The sequence below is a fragment of the Drosophila erecta genome, unplaced genomic scaffold (assembly GCF_003286155.1).
Source record: "Drosophila erecta strain 14021-0224.00,06,07 unplaced genomic scaffold, DereRS2 tig00000000-arrow-pilon, whole genome shotgun sequence".
In the NCBI taxonomy this organism is placed as follows: Eukaryota; Metazoa; Arthropoda; class Insecta; order Diptera; family Drosophilidae; genus Drosophila; species Drosophila erecta.
In genome coordinates, this window is record NW_020825194.1 from 20,746,104 (window position 1) to 20,766,721 (window position 20,618).

A 20,618-nucleotide genomic window follows, 5' to 3' on the forward strand; every position below is an offset into this window, starting at 1 on the left:
TACAGCAACATCAATGGTGGAAAAAGGGAAAAATACAATACAATGGAAGGCAACAACAATGCGGACTACAAAAGTCAAGCCACATGCATTCATTCATTTGGTTTACTCATTTAGTTGCAGTTCTTTTCTACCATTGCAGCATTTTCCACTTGCAACGACAATTGAAGATTACACTGGGGGAAAATATTTCATCTCATTTCATTTCAATTTAATTTAGTCCGAAAGTCGTTAATGACTACCAGTTGTTTTAAGAAGTTTATGGAGTTAGCAAAAATTAAATTAGAATTATACAAAATATATATGAAAAGTTAAAACGATTAAAACACCAAGTATCCTTTATTAACGCTACTTTTTCCGGCTTACTGGTAACAATCGCTGCTGCAGCACACTTGAAGATTTTCCACGGATGCTGCTTTTGTTGCCACCAAAGCAATCTTATTGTTATTATTGTTGTTCCGCTGCCGAGAGCAAAGAAAGGAGAAAGGAGCGGAGAAAGCAAAGAAAGGCTAAGCAAACACAAGTAGCTGGCAACAATAACAACAACAGCGGCAACAGCAGCTACAACACAACAATAACAAACTGTAACATAAACTTTTAGCCGCTGGCATTTGAGTTGACTAAATGCTCGACTTAATTGGCTAACAGTCGAGGGAAGAAGGCAATACAGTACAAAAGGGAAAATCAGATGGATTGAAAACTAGAGGCAGACTATTGAAAAGACTTTGGCCTGACCCGATTTGACATGAAAATAGAACAAATCAGGTTAACAAAAACGCTCACAAAAACATCTTTAAATTGCGATCAGATTTTACTAAAAACCATCAGCGGGGAAATTCATAAAAATACAATATGTGCAAGCTATGCGAATAAAAAATGTAACGCAAATATTGATGGAACACTAACAAAACGGAATAAAAGCACAGAAAACACAACTTGAGCACAATTTGTTAATTAAAGTCAGCCAGTAGAAATTAAGGTAACTGTAGTGCAAATATGTGCAACGTCAAATGTTGGATAATATTTACACAATTAAATTCGGTTTGATTCGCTGAATAATAAGCTGAATAATTTATAAGTCAACATAATCACACAGTAAGCTAATGTTATTAAAATTCAAATGATTCGTCTAAAAAGGTGGCATATGTTTTGATTAAATGAGCTCATTTATAACCAAATGTATTTTCAAATAAATTAACATCAATCAAATGCGAATATTTCTCCATTTCGTACATTCGACATGGCCATCAGCCTTTAGCACGCATCAATTGCAATTTAATTACCAGAATAGCAGCTACATATATAAACTAAAAGCTATTGAAGCCATGCTGTTTGCTTTGTAAAAAAGCCGCCGAGCGATAAAAATCAGCAACAAATCAGCTTAAAAGTGGCTCAAAAGCCTCTCTCATTAATCCGCACCACATGGGAATACTATATGCAAAATTGTTGGGGCTAAATAGTTTTAGCGGCGACTGCAACACGTTCGAGTAATTGGAGGCTACTATGGCCGGCAAATTGCTTGCATTTATATGCCATTGCCACGCCCACGTCAGCGGTGCTTGGGCGTAAGTGAGCGGCCTGAGCTGGTACATGTGCATGTGGTAGTGTGTATGTCATGCTTAATTATTGTAAGTCAACACTTGACTACCGAGTGATTTATAAACGTTGTTATTTTCACTGTTTATGCTGGCCCAACATTGTTGAAAGACAAGGTGGCCTCCGCCGTTCGACCGCAAACTCCCAGTGGCCAACACTGCGTATACGCAATGTATGGAATACTCAGCTAAATCACCAGAGTTAGAACATTAATTGCGGGCGGAACAACAAATGGAATCGGACATAATTATAAACAAAGTTTGGCTAAGGAATATAAACTGACAAAAAGGGGTGGGCGTGGCAGGCACTGCGGCAAACGGGAGAGTTGGGAAAGGGAGGGGGGACGGGGGACGGGGGAATTTAACTTCTTGGCAACAAACAGCAAACCGCAAATAGCAAAAATAAACATACGGAGAGAGAGTCAGACAACAGGGGGGAGTGGAGTGCATGTTTTGCAAGCCAAAATCAGAGCCAAGTTGCAAGGTTGACCAAAAGACAACAGCAGCAGCAACAACAGTTTTGCTGTATTTAAATGGATTTTGGCAACTGGAGTTGGACAAACCCGCAAAGTGCAACAACAACAGTTGCAGATACAGATACGGATACAAAAACAAAACACCCACAGCATCGAAATCAGCCACAACCACTGAGAAGTTTAATTAGAAGAGATTGCTCTACAAAATTGAAGGTTAAAAGGAATAAACATATATATGTTAGCAAAGAACTGTATGCTTAATCGAATTAAAAACTCGTAAGTTTTAGTTTTTCATATTTGTACTTAAGTAGCAGTAATAATTTAAATGGCATTTTTCTCAGTGTTTCGATATGTAGCTTGCATGTGTAAGCCAAAGTTTGCATTTAAAGTTGAGAGTTGGCCGACGGAGTTGGAGTTGCAATTGCAGTTGAAGTTGCCAAAATACTAAATGTCTATCCGCAATGCCCACAAGCGCACACAATCCAAATCCACGTTCCCAGACAGAGACGCAGAGATAAAGCCGTGTATAGGCAGAGAGGGGGGGAGGAAAAGCGGAAAATTCATAGTCTTAACTCGAACAAGAATGAATAAAAACTTCAACATCTTTTCCAGCACTTACGCTAAGTTGATTTACACTTTCTGGAGCATTTTGATAATTGCATTTCAATTGCCATTAGCTGGAAAGCCTTTTAGCCCCGCCACCAATTCCAAGCAGCTCTTTTCTAATTAGCCTGCTAACTTGGCTGACTGCCCTTTTCCACCCGCAGCCTCATTATTGCCTTTAATTAGCCGACCGCTTAGTGCATAAAAATTAATTTAAATTGCTATTTAACTGACCATGCTCAGCCTTTTCCTAAACCACCTAGGCTTTTCTTCCTTTCCCCCAGCAGAATTTGGTTTTTGTTTTTCCGCTGGAGTTTGAGGCAGGACTTTTGCTAATTAATTTATGAGAATTTCTGCGAGGAGACAGTGAACAAATACAAGCTGCTCTCGTCGGCGTTTCTTATCCAGATTAGCTGCACTTGAATTTTCATCTGTAATGAAGGATTTTCCCCTGCATCCAGCTACTCTGAACTTTCCTAATAGACAATATGAGTGTTATGTTGCCAACCTGTATCGCTGTTTCCATAAAACCAAATTTAAAACACACAAGGACAGAGTTTGCAGTAGATTACAGCAGGGAAAACAAAAGAAGAAGCTAGATGGCAATGATAGAACACGTTTTAATTTTGAACACAACATGTTCGCCGCCAGGGGATGAAAACCGGGAAAAAATCAGTTGCTCAGAAAAATGTAAACTTCATTGTCATGGAAGCTGTACATTTTAAAAAGCCAGTCGAGTCCCTGATCGGAATCAGAAATAAACTTGAATAGGAGAGGAAATGCCTAATGAAATGTATAGAATGTAAACTAGTTGGTTCCCAAATAAGAAGAAAATATTTAAGTTTAAGCAACGCCTTGAGCTGCAATGCACCATGCTTCAAATTAGCTAAAAGCGTTAACTGGTTAACTGTGTGAAGCAGAACATGTTTTTCTTGATTAGACGGCTGTGTTTCGCTGCTCCCGAAACCATTATACCTTTACCTTTAAGCTAATGACTCTACAGCTTTAAGGACCAGCAACAAAGTAAATTTACCCGCTCAGCACAAAATACCAGCCCGAAAAAGGACGAAAGAAAGCGGAGGGAGCGGAAATGTAACCCAGTTGCACACACTCGGTATTCACATCGCTCAAAAGTAACGCTCGCCACCTCGACTCAAACATTTTCGCCTAGGTGTTAAAAATAAAAAGCTGTCAGAGCTGGGGACTCATTTAGTCCCTGCAGCACAGCACATGTGTGTCAGTTGGTTTTACCTGACTCACCTACGTATTCCCCTGGCCCCCTCCTCCTATCTGCCCCACCAATCCCCCCTGTCTCCAACGAACAAGAGTCACGTCTCTGGCGTTGTCATAATGAATTCAGCGTTTATGGCGCTTATTCCATTTGGTTTCATTATCAGTGGGTACATGTGACCCCACCGCACCCATTTGCCACCCCCTCCGCAATGTCGTGTGCGTGAGGGGCGAGGGGCGAGGGGGTGGTGGCATGAACTTTTTGGCCAAAAGAGAGGGGCAAGGGCTTGGTGCGGCACAAAGCGCATTACAAACATTTGAAGTTGAAAATTGAGGCTGAAGGTTGTATTTGTGTTTTCGCAGCGACAACGTGACAGTTTCAACTTAATTATGTAATCATGGGAAATTGGTTTTGCGAACTGGCAATCATCTAACGATTCTCTATCTATATCTTGTCATCATTGCAGGTTCGCACACTTTTTGTCAGTGGTTTGCCCATGGACGCCAAGCCGCGCGAGCTCTATTTGTTATTCAGAGCCTACGAGGTGAGTTTCCTATCTAAAAACTAAATAAACCCTTCTCTGATACATCAATTATACACCTACAGGGCTATGAAGGATCTCTTTTGAAAGTAACTAGCAAAAATGGCAAAACTGCATCGGTGAGTAAACGTTTCCTTCCAAACTTAAATATTATCATTGATTAAATCTGCTTGCAAATTTCTCGTTTTACTTTTCAAACGCTTTTCAATGTTTTTAACAACTTGCATAAATATTTACAGCCCGTTGGCTTTGTGACATTCCATACAAGAGCTGGAGCTGAGGCAGCTAAACAGGATCTGCAGGTAAATATGCACACCAGATACACCTACATCCCTGTACCTTTTATAATCGAAAGAACACCAAATGATTTAGCAATTTTTATGTGCAATGCGACAAAAAGAAAATCCCAGAAATATTTTCTCAGCGACAAGAGCAAATAAAACGTACACATTTAACATAAGAACTGTAAAGCACCCAATGAAAAAGTACTGAAACTGCGAAAACTATCAAAATACTTGTATACTCGTATTGCCTGGCTTAAATACCTTTAGGCCCCCGTTGCCGCTCAAAAATCGAGCTTCAAGCTCCTTTTGCATCACCCAAAATCAAAAATCACCAAACAAAAAACAAGTGATAGCATATAACAAAAAACGAACAAACAAACAAACAACGATCCACACGAACACGTGCTTGCATTTGAAAGAAAGAATCTTATATTTCACCCAATCGCATTAAGTGTTTCCCTCTCTGTCTAGCCTTTGCTGTCCCGCTCTGTCTATGTATCTCTATCTCTATCTCTAGCTCTATATCTCTCTCTGTCGTTCTACATATCTCTCTAACTTGCCATTGAGTTGTCTTATTGTTTTTGGTATCTGCATCCCCTCCCTATTATTTGCTCATTCTACGAAAACTTTCTGACACGCAGAGAACACAAATACACACGTAAACTGGTACACTCATCACACCCACACTCACACCTCCATCTCTGGCAAATAATCTGCAAAATGGCAAAGCAAAAAGCACCAACAAACAGAAAGCAACGTCTCAAGCCTGTGGAGCATGTCCCCCAGCCACGCCCCCTGAAGCCAGACGCCCCTGGAAGTGCACCCCAAAGTTCCTTGAAACTACTTATAATTATCCTTGGAGATCCTGACGACCCTCAATCTGAAAGCATTTTTGATTCATTGCAATATAACTAGGAGCAGATAGCATCTTCTTTGTTCAAAGATACATTTCTTATATATTTAAATGAATTTTATATATACATCTTTTAAGGTGTGAAGAGACTATATTCCTATAAAGCAATTAGCACCAAATCATATTTTTTCTAAATTTTTTTTAAAGTAACAAATATGAAATAATGGTTGGCAGTTGTTTAGAAAAATCAGACTGAGTTCTTTTAAAAAACGATTTTCCTAAAAGCAGTATAGGATTTTAGTAATATTTATTGAACTTTGATTTGAAGAATTGCTAGGGCTTGTACCGACTCAAAATGTTTTCCACAAAGACCCCACTTCATAGCCACACTTAGCCAGAACCAGCTGTCACGACCCCCAAAACCAAAACTCAGATTTCCGACAAATTCTACGTTGAATGTCTTCCGCCCCAGAAACCCCAAGCAATAGCTCTCCAAATAAAGAAAAGGAGAAACACAATTTTGAACACGGTTTTTTTGTTAACGTTACTTTCACGCGACATTCAAAATTATTTTTGGCGAATTGTTGCAAAAGAACTACTTGAAAAGACTCCCACGAAACCTTTGAACTTTGCTGAAAGAATAAATTACTTGAAAAAAGAAAACCATGGAAAATACAAACCGCTGTATTTTGATCTGATCATTTACAGCAGGGTGTACGCTTCGATCCCGATATGCCCCAAACAATTCGCTTGGAATTCGCCAAGAGTAACACGAAAGTGAGCAAACCCAAACCACAGCCCAATACAGCGACAACAGCCTCACATCCTGCATTGATGCACCCACTCACTGGACGTAAGTAAAAAATAAACAAAAAATAAAACAAATATAAAAACAGTAAAGGAAATTATCAAAAGTAAAACCAAATAGCAAATGAGAACTCGGCAGCTGCTAATTTCTTTGAGTTTGTTTTGTTTTCCTTTTGTGTATGTAGTTGATATCTATGAAATACCGATAGTATGTTTAAGGGTACAAGAAATCCGAACCGAAGGCGTACTCGAGCACCTCCTCCTAACTATTGACACACAAACACACCAAACACCACAAACACAGCAAACACACCGAACACTCGCACACTGTAACACCGATCTATCCAACAATTGAGCAGTTGAAAATGTTATATATGGAAACGAACAAAACCAAAACAAAACCAAACTAGCTTCAAGTGCACACAACTTAAAATATATACATATACATATATATATTAGCAAATATATATCGTAAATACTTTTGTATGCTATATCTACCATATCAAGTTGTTATCTCTGCATACTTCGAGTCGCTATTGAGTTATATTTATATTCCCAACTAGGTTACAGCCACGATAACTACATCTATATATAATGTACTGCACTTTGATCACTTGCCACACTTTGTGCAACTCACACACAAAAAGACCATACACGCCTACAAAAAACAGAAAAAAATAAGTCAAAGAGCTAAAGTTAGTACTGAGTAAATAGGCTTTTAAATCGCCATCCTACAAAATATTTTAAACAGTTAATTAACTTACAGAGATTAACTTTAGAGCCATAAAGCCATTGACATATAAGAAGTTTTAACAAAAGACTGAGGCAACGAACTTTAAAAATAAAAAACCATTTCTTAATATATTTTTTTTTTCGTTTGGAAACCGTTCTTGTTTTTACCATTTAGATTTTTGTCAACTAAAACCAGTGTTTAATACTCAATTAGTACCCCACTTAGGTGAGCTGCCATCTGATTTACCCCACTATTTCTCTTCTCGACTCGCAGATCTGGGCGGGCCCTTCTTTCCGGGCGGACCGGAGCTATGGCATCATCCGCTAGCCTATTCGGCAGCCGCCGCCGCCGAATTGCCAGGAGCTGCTGCACTGCAGCATGCAACACTAGTGCATCCGGCCCTGCATCCGCAGGTGCCAGTGCGCTCCTATCTCTGACTAAATACAGACAAAGTAATGGAGCAGCCGATGCATCAAGTAAGTGGATCACACGAAACCACAACTTTAAAAATAAACTATTAATACTATTTCCCCACTTTGCAGACTCAAATGACCATGCCGCCACATCATCAGACAACTGCTATTCATCCCGGAGCTGCGATGGCTCACATGGCTGCGGCTGCGGCAGCTGCAGCAGCTGGGGGAGGTGGGGGCGCGGCCACCGCTGCTGCGGCACCGCAGAGTGCTGCTGCGACGGCCGCTGCAAGTGCCGCTGCAGCCGCTGCTGCCTCGCACCACCACTATCTGTCGAGTCCGGCGCTGGCCAGCCCGGCTGGATCCACGAACAACGCCAGTCATCCGGGCAATCCGCAGATCGCGGCCAATGCGCCCTGCTCCACGCTGTTTGTGGCCAATCTGGGGCAGTTCGTGTCCGAGCACGAGCTGAAGGAGGTGTTCTCTAGGTAAATTGCACACGTATAACGCCAAACAAACTTTGTAATCTTTTTGAGACACAATGAAAACTGCACTGGGATCACTGGAAACCATCACCACACAGTATAAACCACCTGATAACGATCACGATCACGAACACACCATACCACCATAACAACCACCACTCTTGATGGCACTTTGTGAACTTTCTTAACCGAGTACTAACCGAAAACTTTTGCGTTCTCTTCCTTGGTTCGTTTGTTGCCCACCATCCCACCCGATCACTCTTCTTGTATGATACATGATAACCGACATATATATCTAACAACAAATTATATATACCCAACTATGATAAATAATATGCACAGTATGCCTGGCTTTTGTCGCCTACGAATGCACACAAAAGGTACGCACCCAATCACAAATTCTATGCCTATTACTTTGTCTTCAACTCTGACCTCAAACAAACCAACTTCAACTTCCTACTCCACAACAACCACATCTGCGACTGCGAATGCGAATGCGACTATGTCTACGCTTGCTCCTGAACCACCAGCCATGGCAACAGCAACTGGCTCAAGCTGCTCCACCAGTAACGGCAGTGGCAGCAGCAACAGCAACAGCAACCACAACAGCGCTGCGGTGCAGCAACATCCGGTGGCATTCATCGAGTTCAAGGACCCACCGACCGCGTCTCAGGCCATGCAGCAAATGCAGGGTAAATATCTGCTCAGCTCGGATCGCGGTTCCATCCGCATCGAGTTTGCGCGCAGCAAAATGATCAACGAGGTGACCATCATGAACACCAAGGCACCGCCGCCACCACCACCACCACCCACTGCTGCTACTGCTGCTGCTGCACCACCGCCACCACCAGCACCCATGTACATCCTGAACGGCGGCGGAGGGGTGGAGCACTTGCTGGTCCCTGCACCACCGCCGTCGGCACAGCAGCAGCAGCAGCAACTCCAGATGCAGCAACTGCAGCAGCAGATGCACATGCAGCAGCAACATCAGCAGCATCAGCAGCAGCAACTCCAACTGACCGTGGCTGCACCCTGCACCGCAGCAAGCACCACCACCCACAGCAGCACCACTAGCGTTGTTGTTAACTCACTACAGCACCACCAACTTCATCATCCAAATCAGCACCACCAAAATCATCTCTTTAGAGACGTATGTATTATTCTGGGTGAACCAAATGAACCAAGTATCTTCTATGTCTGTGTAGCGTAATCTAACCCTATCATTATCATTAAGTTGCTCCACTAAACTGCACACACGCTTAGCCCTTAGCCCATTAATATTAGAATAAGCCTTTCAATCCGCAAAAAGGTTTTCACAGGCCCGAAAGTCCCTCACATGCATGACCCCAAACAAAAACCCCGAACCCAGAACCCGAAACCCAAATCCAAATAAAAAGGGGCAAGCCCATTAACTATTTATAAAATTTTGCAAATTGTTATTGTTAAGCTTGCCCGTTTACTTTGCATGCTACCTCCACCACCAACACCACAACAACAGCAACAGCAGCAGCATGAGCAGCAAGCAACAATCCAGCAGCAATCAGCAACAACAAGTAAGAACCTACCTAAGGGATGGCCAAAACCATATGAGTTTGGCCCGTACTCCGCAGCACTCGCACACTCACTTAGCCATAACAATTTGAGCCGCATTTAAACGCAAATTGTAGCACACAGAAAGTTGGCAGCCATAACGAGGTGGAGTGAGGGGGCGAAGGCCAAAAGAGGTGCTGCTGGGAATTCCTCATAGACATCCGTTTCCTAAATGCCAGCTTCCGCTGGGAGACTGCCCCACTAACCACTCCTCGCTATCTCCACAGAGTGCGGGGTGTGACTCACGTACTCGAATGCCAAACGGCCACATAAATATATTTTTCAATTTGCTGCAAGAAACGGCTACAGCAGCAGTGGCAGCAACTTTATAAAAAATGCAAAATTAAACGCGGCATGCCACACCCATATTCCATACACAGAACCCACCTGACTGCCCCACCAACTTAAACGTTTGAGCTTTAAACCACTTTTGTTCAAGGCGTGATCTTTCCTTTACTTTGTTGTAGGTTGTTTGCAAATCAATTTGCATTTTGAGGGGTAAACATGCCCGAGATGCCATAAATTGTATCACTAACAACTGGAAATTTCAGTTTCATAAAGTGTACAAGTCCAACAGAGCCTTAAAATGAAAATTTTCTTACCCGCATGAACTTGCTGATATTATTTACTGCTTAAAAAATGATTTACTAGATTCCCTTATTCCACTTTAACAGGTATTTCTATATCATCTATTTTTTGTTAATTTTAGCGCTTTACAAAAATAATTTTCGTTCATCTATCCTACTGTTTAGTATTTTCCATGAATAAGTAAAATAAAAATAAATTTGGAATCTATCAAAAGTGGTTTAAAAATAAGTTAGGCCCACGCATGAGTAGTTCCCAAATAACCACTAGAATAGCCAGCACCACCGATACCCGTAGCTGGACCACTTACACTGACAAAAACTAATTGTGGCTCTCTCTTTGAAACTTATTTTCAGAGGAGCGGGTATGGAATCACGGCATGATCTGCTCGCTAAAAAGCTAGAGCGCGATTTGCAGCAACAGCAGACGCAAGTGCACCACCAGACGCAGCAGCAACAGCACCACCACCCAGCAGCGCAGCACTACCACCACAGCCACCAGACAGCGCACCACCAGCACCACCAGCAGCAGCAGCAACAACAGCAGCAGCAGCAACAGCAGCAGGCACAGCAGCAACACCTGAGCCACCACCACCACCACCATCATCACCACCATCAGCAGCAGTTCTTGATGACGCCGACAGCAACCTGACCCGGTGGCACACTGAGCCACCACTACGCGACGACGACGACGCCGCCGCACCACCACCACCCACATCAGCTCCACCAGCCGCACCACCAACAGCAGCAGTTGCAGCCGCACCACATCTATTCGTACGTGCTGCCGGCAGTCAGTCACATAGCAGCCTGAAGCAGCCACATTTGAGTTTGAAAATCGAGGGCAAAGAGCTCCGCATGCAACGGATTCATGCGAGAAGTAAGAACCTTTAGTTCTAGGTATAAAAAAAAATGTTTAAAAACCCAAAAAAAACTAAAAACAAAACAAAAATGCAAAAAGAAGTTAATTTATATGTGACAGCGAGGAATCAGCAGAGCCCGTTTAACCCAGTTTAGTGAAATTTTTCGACAGGCAACAAAAGATTTGTAGTGAAAACCAAAAACGGGATAAACTTGTAGTAAAATATACAATTTACCATAGATCGAAAGCTGAGCGAACTACTTAACTAAGTTAGTTGCAATACAGCGCATATCCCCCTATAAACGAATACACATATATACATAAACCCATATATATATATATATAAATATATATATAGCAAGCTGATCGAGAATTTGTTGGTTATTTTATATCCATTTAATGTTTTTTTGTAGCTGATGCATTGATTTTGTTGAAACTTTTGTTTGCGTTCTCTTATTGTTACTTTTCCCCCATTCAAACCCGAACCTAACCGACTTTTAACACAAGGAATTGAGACATGAAATTCGTATTAATCTCATAATTTATAATTTTCATAATTTTCGATATATCAAACAGCGTAAGGGAATAAATTATGAACAAAGTGTAGGGAGGAAGAAAAGTATATAATTATAGCTTAACCGAATGTGCCCTTTAAATAGCTCTCTTTCTAGAATTATGAAAAGTAATATGAAACAAAACCAAAAGAAAACAATTTAAATGTATGCATTAATGTAATAATTGTATAACTAGTAAGGTAAATTTTCAAAATGTTACTCAACAAGAAAATTCTACAAAACAACCACAACGAGTAGTCGACGTCATCGTATAAATTTAAATTTATATTGAGGAATACTGAAAGCTGGTTTCGAAATTTATTTGTTACAAACGTAAGCATAACAAAATTTAAATGTGAATTTCAAATTTACCCGATAGGACCTATCGACGATATGGGATGAACGTTGCACGTGCACTGTAGTGAAGCAAAGACTCGAAAAAACGTTTTTTAAGAACAAAGAAATGCTGAAACTGGCACAGGACACTCCAAACTTTCCGCCCAGAACACTATGTTTTCCTTCGCCACTTTTGGTTGAGCATTTTCTGCGTTTCCCCTACAAAGACTTGAACTTTACTAGAGGCCCCAATCTGCAGGACTCCATCTACATAATGAGAAACTATTCCTAACCAACTTTCGAAATGCTAGAACAATCAAATCACATTTCTTGCTAAACCAACGATCGATTTAGTGGGGGGAGGAGGCAGGACGAGATCGGGTGAGGAGGGATCGAATATCGGATACCGTGTGAGGGTGGGGAGAGTGTTTAAGAGGTAACAGCAAACAAGGACGAGTAAATAAAATCAATGGCATATCATCTTACGTAGCAAAGCATAAGTCGAGTATGTATGTGTGACTACAGAAAAGGACGAAGACAAATTCTATTGTAACTAAACGCAAGAACACAGCAGAAACCAACTACAATTAATTATAAAACAATGTAAAGCTTAAAGGCTAACAACTATATATAGTTAAAGACGAAAACAAATTGTAAGCAAGCTTTTTACATCATAATTTTCGAATGGTTTTTGAAAGAGTTCGTTCAGCCTTGTTTAAACCAATATAAGTATATATATACGGATAAAATCTTTAAATTTTACCAAAGTTGTCCTTACTAATTAAACAAGTTATGTTAACCAATTCACACACTATTTGTTGAACAAAAACAGAGGAAACCCACGAGTAAATCAACTAATTTTAAACGTTTTTAAAGCTTAGTTTAGGGTAAACGTGACTAGACATACCAAAGGCATATTTGAAACAAAAACCACAATTGTTAGAGGAAAATATGAAAAAGAGAAACATTTACTAATTGGTACTGTTTTAGCCCCTTTCTACACAATTTTTCTTTTAATATTTAATTATTTTATTTCCCGTCTAACTTTAGTCGAATGTAAAATGCATATTCCGTCCAATTACATTTCGTGCTTTCCTCTTGCCCAAAAATATCATCTCTTCGCCAGCATCGCGTTGGTTTGAGAGGCATCATCATTCGGAGTTAAGAACAGAGGTCTACTTATAAGTCTGTAATCCTAACACACACACACACGCACACGCTCACCACAAAGACAAGTAAATTAGTTAAAGTTTTAGTGTGTAAGCAAGGAAATGTTTAATTATACATAATATACTAATGCATATCATAAAATTGCGCCTTTCAAAACAATTAAGAAAAAAAAACAAGAAGCCCGACGATGGAAAACCAAAATATTTACAACTACAGATAAGCATAAATAACGAAACAAAAATCTATAGATGCTAATGTACGAAACAAATATTTTCGAAATTAATTTTTAGCGCCTAAGTGTGGTCGAAGAGCCCAAAAGTATGCAACAAAAGCAATGGAAGTACGCATAAGTGTGTGAGTGTGCAAGTGTGTGTGCGTGTGTGTGCATCTGGGAAAATCTTGTGCAATTTTCATTGAAGATAGAAAGCGATAGGAATAGGGAAAACCAGCGCGTTGGCAAGGTTGTTCAGTCCCCACCCCCTAAAAACCATTTCGAGGATTGAATTCCAGACATTCTTTAATCTAAATTTCATAGGTCTATATACATCCAGATTTTACAAATCTGCAGCAGGCAAATATTAAACTAAAAATTGAGAATATCTCGAAAACAACAGAAGATGAAGATCTAGCTCGTAATGGATAAACTAGAGAAAGCTAAAATGAATGAAAGAAAAACTAAACTAAACAATATGAATTATGGGAACATTATATGAATATACATACGCATATATTAAAACATTTTTGAAACAAACGAAAACCTAATAATTACAAAGGAAGAAAAAATAACAAATACATATCAGCAAATGGATAAAGAACAAAATGAGAAGAAACTTTTACAAGAAACATTATTAAGGAACATAAAGCCGATATGTTTTGATGTGGTTTTTAAATTTTTAAACATTGTAAGCGCAAAAAGGCAGAAAGCAGTTACCAAAAAATAAGGGGGAAGCAAGCATAACTGATTGAAAGCTTAGTAATAGATTACGGAACTACTTACATAATGCTAGCTATATGCTTACCTAGTAATGTCATATCTACATACGTGACAGCAGTAATAGAAAGACAGTAACAGTAACAGTAACAGCAACAGTAACAGTAAAAATAACGATAAAGCAGTAACAGTAAATATCCTACTCTATTGTATTTATTGTACGGCTATAATTTGTGTCTCGAAAATACTTGATTGATTTTTGTTTAGTTTAAGTTGCCCCCGAAATTGCCTTATGTTTGCCTAAAAACCTAAAATTACAATCAATTAAATACTAATTTCTAAGTAATTTATATGTATATGTATGGTATACCTCTATGATAAACCCTTATATAAATATACTTATATCATTTGTGTAGCCTTAACTTAGAAATTTTCAATTGACGGTATTAATTACGCATAATAAAACTTTATATTTTGTTCGTTAAACAAACCCATTATTGTTTCATTGAGTTCCCACTCACACACAAGCGATAAACCTTTGAAGAAACGAATTTTGAATTAGTGAACATTTTTGCAAGAAAATTAAAACCAACTATACAATTACATACGTACATACGAGTATATTATACCACATATATGCATCTCTCCCCACTTAAAGATTTGAGTCATTTGCGGGAGAGCCAACTAGAAGGCATTGAACTCAACCTGGCAGGTCTGAGAAAATCGCTGTACATTTGTAATACTTAAGTACTATGCATATCTATATCTATATACAGACAGACATATGTATAGTATCTTTAGAGGGTTAAGTAGGAAAGGAAACTGATATTGAATATTGAAAATATCAAGGCAGAGAGGTATCGAAATACCGTCAGATAAATGAAGATAACACAAGTCAAAACATATCAAACTCGTGCCCGATTAAAACTATATATACACATATATATACACAATATATATTAATGAGAAGCAGCCGCAAATTAGGCGCAGCAAATTTCAAAGGTAACAAAGAAGGAAAATGATAACATTATTAAATATACCAAAAGTCTAACGGGAAATGCAATTTTATTTGCATAACTCAACAGTTGAGTCTACTTTTATCCGTAAATAATACGAAAATAATGATTAATATTAATTGAGATATTAAAACTAAAAGAAATGGCAAATATTTGTCTATTTTGAGGCTCATTTATTTAACATTTTCGCGAAACCAAGTACGACTTTCTTTTTCAAATCGAATCAAGATCTTTTGCTAATATTGTAAAAAAACAAATTGATTTTTCAAGCAAATGAAAACAAAAACGTATAGCTAAATATTATTATAAAACTTACATAAAGCAGAAACAAAACTCGTATATATATAAATATAAATATCAGCCTTGTTCTTTATATATATATTTGAAAAACCAAAAAAATGAAAAACCATACAAAATATTAATAAATTATTAACAACTATAAAAAATTGATACAAAAACATAAAAAATATTTAGCGAAAATATTGTATTGTGAGTTTAAATGTATTGTTGCATACGAAACCAAAGAAACGACATAACAAATCGGTACACCTAAGTTAAATATAAATCCAAATGGCAATACCAACCGATTGGCAGTGACTCTCGATTGACAAGAAAAAGCAGAATAGAACCGACAGATTAAATCAGATCAGATGAAATCCAAAACAGAATGAAAGGTGAACAACATATTCACAGACAGCCACCAGCGATAAGAACTAACGAAGTTGAATTCAATTAAATTACCAGGCAGATTATTTCCAGTATAATTCAATAATAGCAGATGGGTTCGCCCGCAAGACAAATTATACAATTTGATAACGATAATATTTTCATGCGAACACGATCGAGGAGGAAGGCACAAACGATATGCCCTGCTTTGCAAAGGGTAGCAGAGCAACAAATCGCAGTTTTCAGCAGGCGACAAATTATTATAATATAATACGAATAATAAATAAAAACTTTAACAATTGTTTTGTGTAATTGTAAAGAAATGGAATTCTTTTGCCGTCAGATGGATGGGGTGATAATTGCAAAGTCGGATCGACTCGCAAGGATTGGTATTTCTTGTGGGATTCAGATAGGCCAATATCATTTTGAATTACCTAGTTATTAGGGTATACTATATTCGTTATAGCCGCATGTTGCGTTGCTTGGCTTATCAGCAATCGCTCTGTTCGACTGATCTGTGGCATGGTGACTGACCCCTCAGATAGCAGACAATCTGGCGATAGGTTGGGTAAAAACCGACCCACGGTCTCTATTTACAAATCCAACTGCTGATAAAGCAGGCAAACAGCAAGGACCCCAACTTTCATTTGCCTCAACCTTGCTACCTGGAGAAGAAATCCAAAAAGATGGAGAACAATATCTCCCTGCGGCTGAGACACCCTGTTTGAGCACAGACGTTGATTGGATTGGATTCGTTGTCCCTCATTTAGTTGTTTTCCGGACGAGCAACTTGGAGGTTGTACAATGCGATCTGTGTGTTTCGTTTTGCTGATCGTTTGGCTTGTCTGCCAAACCGAAGCCAAGTCAAAGGTTTCCTGTAAGGATGAAGCTGGAAACGATGTAGATTGGTGAGTACTCGGTTAGCAGATCGAACCAAATTAGTGAAGTTCTTAAGTAAATGTGTTGGCCAATCAGCAAGTCTTTTATAAATATTGACTTTTCCCATGCATGTCCCATTTCTTTGAAGTCGCTGTTTGCATATCATTACAATTTGCAAACACAACGTATTTAAATTATTTACAGACAGTGCTGATTATTCTAAACCAAACGGGAAATACAAATTTAATATAATGACTTTAATTTTAGACGGGCAAACAAATGATCAAATACAATGTCACAAAAAAATTAAAAAGCAATTCATATTTTGTTGTTTCCCAAATCAAAGCATTACGTAGTTTTTGAATTGGCGAATCATGGTAACATTTTTGTTTGAGTTATAGAAAATTAGTTCAAAACAAGTCTTATACATTTTTAGATAGTTTTAATAATTATTTGATACTCTTTCTAGGGCTTATAGAACAAAGTTATCAGGTGTTTCTTATTTCTCTCATACATTTTTGATATATTACTTCTCATTAGGTGGCACCTTTACAAGTTGCCCAAGCACTACCAGGACAATGATCTGGGCAAGGACACCAGTGGCCTGAAGTACCTGTACGTGACCAGCCAGAGCTACGACACCTGGCAGATGTCGGGGAAATTCATCAGCGACCCCTTATCGCTGCCTGCCCAGACCATTAACCCCTTGAACGCCGATCCCAGCCACACTCTGCTGGCCGCCTACAACGATCAGCAGCCGAATGGCACTGTCTTCAGCAACGGAGGTCACGCCAAAGGAGTGGTGGCCAGTGACGGGGAGACGGCTATTTGGATTGTGCACTCTGTGCCCAAATATCCCACGGTCCCGGACTACACGTATCCCACTTCCGGCGAGACGTACGCACAGAGCATGCTCTGCATCACTCTGAAGGCCGAGGATCTGGAGAAGGTGGGTGAGATTCTGGTGTACAATGAACCGCACTTCTACTACCAGCGGAATCCGCTGGTCAGTCGCTCCGATGAACTGTTCCCGAGCCTGGAAAGAGCTCTGCATGGCCAGTGGCGTACGGAATCGCCGTTCCAGAAGGACGTAGAGCTGCGCAGCTTAAATGGCAAGAAGTTCCGGCTGTTTGGGAAGAGTGGACGTGCCAATGTGGAGCTGTACGCCGATGTGGTGGCCCCCGCTTTGGATGTCAGTCTTTTCGTGGAGGCGTGGCGCGATGGCGCCGGCAATCTGCCGAATAGCTGCGACAAGTCCGACAAGGTGCTCAACGTGGAGTCCATTTCCAATCCGCAGCTATCGGTGGACTTCAGGACCACCCAGGACCACTCCAAGTGGGCGGTTTCTCGCCCCACAGGCATTTTAATCTACCACTGGCGAGTGGGCGGCGGGGATTGGATTTGTGTGGGCGACATCAACCGGCAGCAAAGTCAGTTGCAACGAGGTGGTGGAACCGTGTGCCACAAGAGCGCCAGGGTATCCAATCTGTACCGCCAGCTGGTCACCAACTACGACAAGTGCGCCGAGCAGGAGTAGCATCTGGATTAACAAAGGCAATTTGCAAACTTCCCTCAGAAGTAAAATAAAAAAGCTTTTTGAAGTTTTTTAAATACCTTATTTCTATTATATTAATCTAAGTACTGGAGATAAAGCAGCTGAGGCTTATGTGGGATGCGAATTTATATTTTGTTTCCGTTGCATCAAACGAAATAAATTTAAAAAACGTTAACGTTATTGCACTAATTTGCATATAAATTCAAATAATTTAAGTCGAACAATGGCTAGCGCCATTTTTCCTATCTATTCTTGTCGTTCATTTTAGGTACTACAACGGTCGACATTCACCTCAGTGAAAGATAGGTGGCGCTAGGTCAAACCTAATATTTTTGTAGCTGTTGCCAAACGAAGTTAGCGGAAAAACATTGAAATAATTATAAAGTTGTATAAATAATTTGTAAATGCTTTAATTGCATTTTATTGCATTTATTCATTGTTAGCAGCTATCACTTTTTACCCGATTTTTTACATATACCAGAAAATGCAAATTCAGTATGACCATATGCAGCGTAAACAGCTGTTTACAAAAACAAAACCAAGCAAAGAAGCGAAAATTATTAGCGAATTTTAAAAAGCAAATAAAGTAGATCACACGAGCAGAGTCGGAAAAACATCATTGACTTGGGGATGTTCTGCTGCCTACGCACCTGTCTCAATGGAGGACACATGAGGAAGCCCACGGCAACCAGTCGCCTCCGGGAGCCCGATGTTCACCTGGATGCAGCGCATATGGGTAAAATTAGATTCAATTTGGAAGGACTCAGCAGCTCTATCATATTAGTGGTCAACTAAAGCGATTCCGAAGTAGCGCCTATTCATTTTCCAAAAGATATTCAGTTTCCATAGAAGGTGATGCCAGTAAAGATATCTGCGTTCCTAGTTCAATCGTCAACATCAGAAACGTGATCAGATAGTGATATATGCAGCCCTATAGAAGTGCTGCCGTTCTAATTCAATAAGCTTCATATATCATCCACTTGCAGGACCCGACGTTATCCTGCTGTCGCACCAGCTGCGCGTAACGGGCACTGGAGGCGTCCTGGCCACGGCGCCTTTGGTCCAGTCGAAGTCCTACTTCGAGGTGAAGATCCAACACGGAGGCAGCTGGTCGGTGGGCTTGGCGACGCGGCAAACGGATCTCAGCCGCAAGAGCGGCGGCGGGGATCGGGAGTCCTGGTGCCTGTGCTCCGATAATGCCACACGCCACAATGATCGAGAGGAGTTCGGACCTGTGGTGCAGGCTGCTTGCACCACTCAGCCGGCTAGAACGACCAATGGAATCCTGAACAACAGCGCTGCCAAGGCGGCTGGACTCATCGCCATCGAGGACTTGCAGCAGGAAGATCTGCTGATGACCACTGGGGTGGCACCATCCGATGTTGATGTGGGTGATTCGTTGATAGCAACGCCACAGCGAGACTTTCCCGACGAGGGAGACATTGTGGGCGTCGCCTTTGACCATGTGGAGCTGAATTTCTACTTTAATGGAAAGAACCTGGAGGTTCCCTTCCGAAATGTACGAGGAGCAGCACTTTTTCCCGTCATTTATGGTAAGTTTCCGCACTCTTAAGAGACACTTGGCCCTAATTACCATTTTCAGTGGGCAATGGCGCTATTCTGGACATCATCCTGGACAATTTTTCGCACGGACCACCACCTGGATTCGAGCGTATTCTATTGGAACAGTCCCTTCTTTAGATAGTCCACACAAAGCCTTGAACAAATTAGCAACTTGAGAACAAAAAATTAACAAGAATAGCAAGAGGACGGTGCATTTTAGGACTAGGGACGCATTTTATTCCAACAATTAAGAGCTTTTATGTGCTACTGCTTTAGAGCAAGCCAATCGTCTTGATTACTAATTTATTTGTTTGATTTTCTAATTTATATATATTTGATTACATTATACATTAAGTTTTAAAAGATGAACCTTCAGTGTAGGGCTTATCGAATAACATGCTAGTAAAGTATTAGCAATTCCTTTGCCACATTTTCCCTCTAGTCAAAAAGAAAACGTTTGAAAAAGTTTTACCCTGAAACTTTACTTTTTAAGCCAGTTTGTTAATTGCCTTTCGTACTTACTTATAGTTGTAAAATGCACTGTGCTGTTCTCATTTAGACATCAGGTGTATAAATTTGTAAACTCTAGTCCTTGCACTACCCAAACCGAAAGTGTTGGTTTTATTTTATTAATATTTTGTAAATTATTTACGTAGCTTGACCTCGCGACTGCAATTGTATTATACACAGAGATATGTACGTATCTGCATACAGATACAGATGGATTTTTTGTAGGACTAGGTGATTACAATTCAATTCTGACATCATACACATTCCAATTTACAACGGCAACGTACTCGAGCACGGAATCACCTAACTAAGTATAAGAATATATCTGTATATCAAATAAATTGTATCTACACGTATCCAACGCTTCGAAAACTGATTAATCCGCGC

At 40.1% G+C, this 20,618-nt stretch overlaps 3 protein-coding genes across 3 annotated transcripts in view; all 3 read left to right on the forward strand.

The window, feature by feature from the left end:
* The window catches only part of LOC6552005 (protein couch potato), a gene marked incomplete at its 5' end in the record, with an annotated part of 48,624 nt that extends 37,992 nt beyond the window's left edge, over positions 1–10,632 (forward strand). Inside the window, 9 exon segments of the mRNA XM_026983884.1 lie at positions 4,369–4,446; positions 4,509–4,562; positions 4,683–4,745; positions 6,289–6,433; positions 7,394–7,596; positions 7,663–8,021; positions 8,361–8,398; positions 8,549–9,168; positions 10,550–10,632. Of these exon segments, the coding sequence (XP_026839685.1) occupies positions 4,369–4,446; positions 4,509–4,562; positions 4,683–4,745; positions 6,289–6,433; positions 7,394–7,596; positions 7,663–8,021; positions 8,361–8,398; positions 8,549–9,168; positions 10,550–10,576 (1,587 nt within the window).
* Positions 10,633–16,422: 5,790 nt separating this feature from the next.
* LOC6552004 (plancitoxin-1) lies at positions 16,423–18,142 on the forward strand. The gene is made up of 2 exons (XM_001979667.3): positions 16,423–16,632; positions 17,144–18,142. The coding sequence occupies exons 1-2, from the start codon at positions 16,529–16,531 to the stop codon at positions 18,138–18,140; spliced, it is 1,101 nt and encodes a 366-aa protein (XP_001979703.1). The 5' UTR covers positions 16,423–16,528; the 3' UTR covers positions 18,141–18,142.
* Positions 18,143–18,652: 510 nt separating this feature from the next.
* Positions 18,653–20,587, forward strand: LOC6552003 (SPRY domain-containing protein 7). Its single transcript, XM_001979666.3, has 3 exons — positions 18,653–18,894; positions 19,145–19,711; positions 19,762–20,587. Exons 1-3 carry the CDS (start codon positions 18,789–18,791, stop codon positions 19,857–19,859), a joined length of 771 nt encoding a protein of 256 aa, XP_001979702.1. The 5' UTR covers positions 18,653–18,788; the 3' UTR covers positions 19,860–20,587.
* The last annotated feature ends 31 nt before the right edge of the window (positions 20,588–20,618 follow it).

Excerpts from the sequence above, each read along its gene's own strand:
- LOC6552004 (XM_001979667.3), top strand. The coding sequence starts at position 16,529 with ATGCGATCTGTGTGTTTCGTTTTGCTGATCGTTTGGCTTGTCTGCCAA. Across the intron at positions 16,633-17,143 it reads GCTGGAAACGATGTAGATTG|GTGGCACCTTTACAAGTTGC; the intron begins GTGAGTACTCGG and ends ACTTCTCATTAG.
- LOC6552003 (XM_001979666.3), top strand. The coding sequence starts at position 18,789 with ATGTTCTGCTGCCTACGCACCTGTCTCAATGGAGGACACATGAGGAAG. Across the intron at positions 18,895-19,144 it reads CCTGGATGCAGCGCATATGG|GACCCGACGTTATCCTGCTG; the intron begins GTAAAATTAGAT and ends ATCCACTTGCAG. Across the intron at positions 19,712-19,761 it reads ACTTTTTCCCGTCATTTATG|TGGGCAATGGCGCTATTCTG; the intron begins GTAAGTTTCCGC and ends TACCATTTTCAG.